Source organism: Henckelia pumila, chromosome 2 (genome assembly GCF_033568475.1).
Source record: "Henckelia pumila isolate YLH828 chromosome 2, ASM3356847v2, whole genome shotgun sequence".
Lineage (NCBI taxonomy): Eukaryota > Viridiplantae > Streptophyta > Magnoliopsida > Lamiales > Gesneriaceae > Henckelia > Henckelia pumila.
This window is the reverse complement of record NC_133121.1, coordinates 175,935,805-175,942,141: the sequence shown is the minus strand read 5'-3', so window position 1 is coordinate 175,942,141 and position 6,337 is coordinate 175,935,805. Positions and strand designations below refer to the sequence as shown.

The 6,337-nt window shown below is 37.7% G+C and overlaps 1 protein-coding gene across 1 annotated transcript; it reads left to right on the top strand.

The window, feature by feature from the left end:
* Positions 1–309: 309 nt before the first annotated feature.
* Positions 310–2,820, top strand: LOC140878992 (uncharacterized). The gene is made up of 3 exons (XM_073282618.1): positions 310–566; positions 726–1,708; positions 1,859–2,820. The coding sequence occupies exons 1-3, from the start codon at positions 310–312 to the stop codon at positions 2,818–2,820; spliced, it is 2,202 nt and encodes a 733-aa protein (XP_073138719.1).
* The last annotated feature ends 3,517 nt before the right edge of the window (positions 2,821–6,337 follow it).

Genomic DNA, 6,337 nt, shown 5'->3' with positions numbered 1-6,337 from the left:
TTTTTAATACCGAAATAATCAGTCAAGTTTTTGGCGCCGTTGCCGGGGACTATTTGTTTAATATTAGGATTGATTATTTATTTGAGACTAGGTTTTTATTTTATTTTGTTTAATTTTTATTCAAGTGGTTGATTTGTGCGCTTTATTTTTTTTCAGGAGTATATCTCATGTTATATGAGCCGTGCTCGAGATTTTGAAAACCACATACCACTTGATCTAGAGATTGAAAGCACTATTCGTCATATACGTAGAGATCGAAGGCAGCATAATTTGGCTCTAAATTTTGAATCTGAAGAGGAGCTTGAAGATATGGCTGAAGAAGAGAATAACCGCACTCTGATGGATCTTCATAGACCATTGGTTGGAGGATACGGATCCAGCATTGTTCATCCTGCAGTTCAAGAGAACACTTTTGAACTTAAACCAGCCATCATCCAGATGATACAGATGCAAGTCAGATTTGGAGGGGCGCCTTCTGAGGATCCGAACGCTCATCTGGAGCAATTCTTGTCAATATGTGACACCTTCAAATTTAATGGAGTGACTTCTGATGCTGTTCGGCTGAGGTTATTTCCGTTTTCAATACAAGGAGAAGCAATTGAGTGGCTTCGAGATTTGCGAGAGGGATCGATTACTACCTAGGATGGTCTGGTTGAAGTGTTCATGCACAAGTATTTCCCACCAACCAAAGTTACACAGTTGCGGAATGAAATCATGTCTTTCAGGCAAAAGGATGGGGAATCTTTGAATGCCGCATGGACAAGATTTAAAAAGATGCTGAGAGTATGTACGGTGCATGGGTTATCAGTGGGCCAACAAGTAAAAACTTTCTACTATGGAGTTGATTCATCTGTTCGTTCTATGCTTGATGCAGCTGCCAATGGCAGCCTCTATAGAAAGACTCCTACAGCAGCACTTGAAATCATATCAAATATGTCTGAAAGCAATGTTGGTTGGCAAGACAGCAGGAGAGAAAGGAAAGTTGGATTCCTTGAGATGGATGCTCTAACAGCGATTACAGCAAAACTCGATGGACTGAACCATCAAGTGTCCCAACTGCAAGCTAATAAATCGGCACCAGTAAAACAAGTGAATCAAGTCCAAGGAAGCACTGAGGCAGTTGGAGGACCATCAAGTGGCATTCCATTCATGCCAGATGCATTTTTTGATGGGATACCAGTTTTTGAAGGAGATTCGGTTAATTATGTGGGGAACCAAGGGCGACAACAGTTTAATCCGTACAGTTTCTCATACAATCTGGGTTGGAGAAGTCACCCAAATTTTGGGTGGAAACAGGCTGAAAATTCTGTCGAGCCTCAATGTTTTAATCTACCTCAGCAGCCTACACAGCAAAGGCCTCCGCAGCAAACAGTTAGACCTCCACAAGGTGCTGGACCTTCTATGCCGCCGGGTTTCAACACATCTGAGAACAAGTCAAATCTTGAAGATATGCTTGCAAAATACATAGCTGGAAACGAGATGAGATGGCAGAACCATGATGCCATGATGCAAAGGGTGGAAACTCAGTTGGGACAATTGGCGAACCAGTTATCTTCCCGGGCTCCAGGCTCACTACCTAGTGACACAGTGAAGAATCCTAAGGAAGTGAATGCCATATTTGTGCAACAAGCTATGACAGTCAAGACAGAGGAGAAAGAAGTCAAGGTAGAGCACACACCAGAACAAGTCATTCTCTCTCCACGCAAAGGTAAGAAAAGTAAGGAAGATGACTTAAATTCTAATGTTGATATTTCTAGTCTTCCTTTTCCCCAAAGAGCTAAACAATTAAATTTTGATCATCAATTTAAAAAATTTCTTGAAATTTTCAAGAAACTCCATGTTAACATCCCTTTTGCAGATGCCCTAGCTCAAATACCGAGTTATGCTAAGTTCTTGAAAGAAATTCTAGCAAATAAAAGGAAGCTGACCAATTTGGGTACCGTGAATTTGAATGAGGAATGTTCGGCAGTACTTCTAAACAAGCTCCCACCAAAAATTCAAGATCCAGGGAGTTTTTCTATACCTTGTGCTATCGGTAGTATGTCATTTGATAAGGCTTTATGTGATCTAGGTGCTAGTATCAATTTAATGCCATATTCACTTGCAAAAAAATTGGGTATAGGCGTAATGGAACCTACCACTATGTCCCTCAAGCTTGCTGATAGATCAATTAAACATCCTAAGGGAATAGTGGAGAATGTTTTGCTTAAAGTTGATGAATTTATCTTTCCTGTGGACTTTGTGGTACTTGATATGGATGATGATCGTGAAACACCTTTGATATTAGGACGTCCATTCTTGGAAACCAGTAGAGCATTAATTGATGTTCAGAAGGGGGAATTAATACTTCGATTGAATGAGAAGCAAGTGGTGTTTAATATGTTTAAAAGTGATTCTTCTTATCCTAAAGTAAATGATTTTTGTCTGAATGTTGATGCTCGTAGTACATGTGTAGGTAGCAATGTTGGGGTACGAAATGAAGTGAAATTGTCCTCTTTGAAGAAGAAAGAATTAACTGCAATCTCGCAAAATCCAAAATTTTCTGTCGAAGAGCCTCCTGGACTTGAATATAAATCTTTTCTCTCTTATTTGAAATATGTGACATTGGAAGATTCAAGTACACCTGTAATTGTGTCATCTTATTTGGCAGGTAGGGAAGAATCAAAGCTTGCTAGGCTCTTACGCGATTATATTCGCACAATGGGGTGGAGCATCGATGATATAAAAGGACTTGGACCCATAGTGATGGTGGATGACAGCATAGGCAGAAATCGTGGTGACGAAGGATATAGATCCACGACATCAAATGATCCACCTTAAAATTGAAAGGGAAGCATAGTCGGGCTATAGACTATAAATTTAGCGCTTGCTGGGAGGCAACCCAGTTTCTTTTCCTTTTGTTTTTTTTATTTTATTTTATTTTTTATTTCGTTTTGTTTTGTTTTTATTGTTTAATTTATTTTTAGTTCTTCTTTAGTTAATCTCGGTGAATTTTTGTGGGTGCAGATTTTTACTGAATCTGAGTAAATCGATGATTGAGGAGGAGAGAGAGCGCGTATTGTTGGGCGTCTTATCATTCAGGCTGTCACCTGCCCCTTGTGTTGCATGGCCAACGACATTTTTCAGGGAAGTGTTTTTGCTATTACTATTTTTCTTGCTTTATGTTTTATTAGCTTAACACTGAGGACAGTGTCGCATTCTAAGTGTGGGGGTAGGTCGTTCATTACGCTCTGTTTCACATCACTTAGCAAAAACTTTCAAAATAAAAGGAGATGAGCACTTGTGGTTTACATGACATACCAATTAGTTTGCTAGATTTTTGATCGCCTGAAAAATTGTTTTGTGCCTAGAACTGAATGAGATTAGCTGTAGTTGCAAGGAGAGACTTTGATATGAACTAGTTTTGCATTGACTTTATGAGACACCTTTCATGCACTTTTGTCAGACTTATGCAAGTTAATTGTGAATTGGTAAGAGGTGATCTCATGGGAAAAAAAATTTGGTAAAAGAGAGAAAAATTGCAGTTGTTATCCCTAGAACTTGTCTGATTAGTCCTCGAAGCGAAAATTTGAATGATTATGACTTAGGGATGATTTAGGCGATCTTTGGACCGTTTGAGCCTTTCAAGACTACCTGAGAAATCATTTTTTTTCCTAGTAACCCCATTGAGCCTGATAAAAATCGAATGGTGTGTGCCAATGGCACACAATTAGACCCCATTCGTCATCTCTTCTGTCCTACATTGACCACCTGATTTTTAGCCATACACTATTTTTCCTACCTAAGTTTTGAGAGAAACAAACCTTTTTGGCGCTTTTAAATATACAAAAAACTCCAAGTATTCACAAAAAAATATTTGAAGGATTTAGTGAATTATTTTTGAATGAAAGAAAGGGTTGAGTTGAAAAGAAAAAAAAAAAGAAAAAAGAGAAGAAAGTACCCGAAAAAAAAATTTAAGGGGTATTGAAAAGAAAAGGAGGAAAAAGAAGAAGAGAATGGGTTGTATTGATGAATCAAAAGAAAGTGATGAAATTCAATAATAGATGGAGAATGAAGCTTTTTAATTGCGCTAAATGGCAACTTGTTTGTTGTCTCTCATTTTTGCTTTCCTATCCTTTATTGTAGCCGTGAACCATGGCCGAACGTTATAAGCTTAAAAGACCTATTGACCGAGTCATAATTGTTCCATATTTAGTAGAGAGGGATATGAAAGAGAAGCATATGGGGCGAGAAAAAGAAAGAAAAATTTTAGTTGGTGAATAAACATGAGAGATCTTTAAACCGAAAAACTTTTGAGGAGTATAAGTTCTGACACTCACACTATACACGTCTCATTCTGTTGATCTTTTCTGGGTAGTGTTCGAGTTTTAAATTGCGACGAAAGCGAGGCTTGTGATTTTCGAAGTATGAGCTTTTGATTGGGTGTGACGAGATTTGGTAGATTGAAATATTTTGATTGTGCCACTCTGTGTCGATATTTCTCATCTCTAATTTCTTCTGATTTGTTCGAGGACGAACAAAAGCTAAGTGTGGGGGATTTGATAAGCACGAATTTTATAGATTATTTGGCATTTTATTTTGTCGTATTCGTGTTTATTTGGCATTTATATTCCGAGTTTTGTGCATAAATCGTCATATTTTCTATGTTTGTAGGTTTGACTAAGATTTGAGAAGAACTGAATATTGAAGAAAAAGTCAAACAATTCAATGACACGTTGGATCTTGGCCGGAGAACACGGAAAAATCTTAAGTAGCTAAGAGAATTGAAGGAAGGAAAAATACACGGACCCCGTGCATCGTCTGGAAGAGGGTCCGTGCATGTTCAAAGCAAAAGACCTTGGAAGAAAAATAATACACGGACCCCGTGCACTGTCTGGGAAAGGGTCCGTGTACCTTCGGCGTTTGAGATTTTCATAACAGAGAAATGCACGGACCCCGTGCACCTTCTGGAAGAGGGTCCGTGTGGCTTCGTATTTTGTTTGGGCTGAAGTTTTAATACACGGACCTAGGCACGGACCTTGTCCGGGGTCCGTGTACACTGCAAATATGGAAAAAAATAATTCGTGCAGAATTTGGGATTTTTGGAATTCTGATTATTTTGGGCAATATTAGACATTATTTTGGACGAAAATAAAGGAGGTATAAAAGGGAATAAAGCCCTAATTGGAGAGGACTTTTGAACTTATGATTTTAGACTGATAAGTTTTGGAGAGATTTTCGGGATTTGACGGCTGGAGCTTGGAAGAGAAGAAACGCGCAACGCAAGCAAGATTCGGCATTATTGCTGAGAATTTTCTTTTCCTCTTTTTTTGTTTTATTTTATTATGAATTCAAACATGAAACTTTTGTTTGATTTTATTATTATGGAGTAGTCGTCTTTTGACCGGGGCCACAATAGGGCCAGACTATTGATTTTTGTTCATGGAACGGATTGATTGAATTTTGATTTATGGAATATTTATTGATTAATGTTTGTGCATAATTCTTGCTTTTAATCTGGCCAATTAATTGCATGTATGTCGTTCGATATGGACTTGAAAAAGAAAAGATTGAAATTTAGCTTCAAAAATATTGATCAATACATGGTTAAACCGACTAGAAATAGTATTCGGTTTCAGTGTACGATTTTAGGCGAAAGCTGAAATTCCATAACTCGTGAATGCGTTTTTGTTTAATTAAATTCATTTAGAAATAATTGGACTGTTAAATGAAAATAGGGTTATTAATTCTAGAAATAGGTTAATAATTATTCTAGGGAATTTCGTCGTGAATATGAATGTTTTGTTTGATTAAATCCAATACGTGGCAATTATCGATGTCTGGTACCGTTGTGTGTTCCTGGTCGTTTTCCTAAAATTTGAATCAGTCTTAAAGCTTTTCTGCTCTTTTAATTTAATTTAAGTTTCTGTTTTAGAATAATTTATTTTAATTTAATTAGTTTAATAGTTCAGAAAAATCCTTCATTTTATTTAGCTAGATTAATTTGAATAGTCTATATCTTAGTATTTAAACATTAGTCTCTGTGGGATCGACTTGGACTCTGTCCAACTATATTATAACTTGACCTGGTACACTTGCCAGTAATTATTTTTAATACCGAAATAATCGGTCACCTAGTAAGCTAGATTCGTTCCCTTCGTTCCTTTGACGAGGCGACGAAGGGAATCCGCGGTGGAAGCGGCGGAATAACCAAGCAAAAGGCTCGACTCCATATAAAGTTCCAGCTTCGACTAAGAGCATAAGTCTTGAGAACCTACGATTTCCCTTCCCGCAAGTTGTAAGATAGAAAAACATAATGGCATCCCAAGTAGACGACATCGGGATCGAACAGATGGAA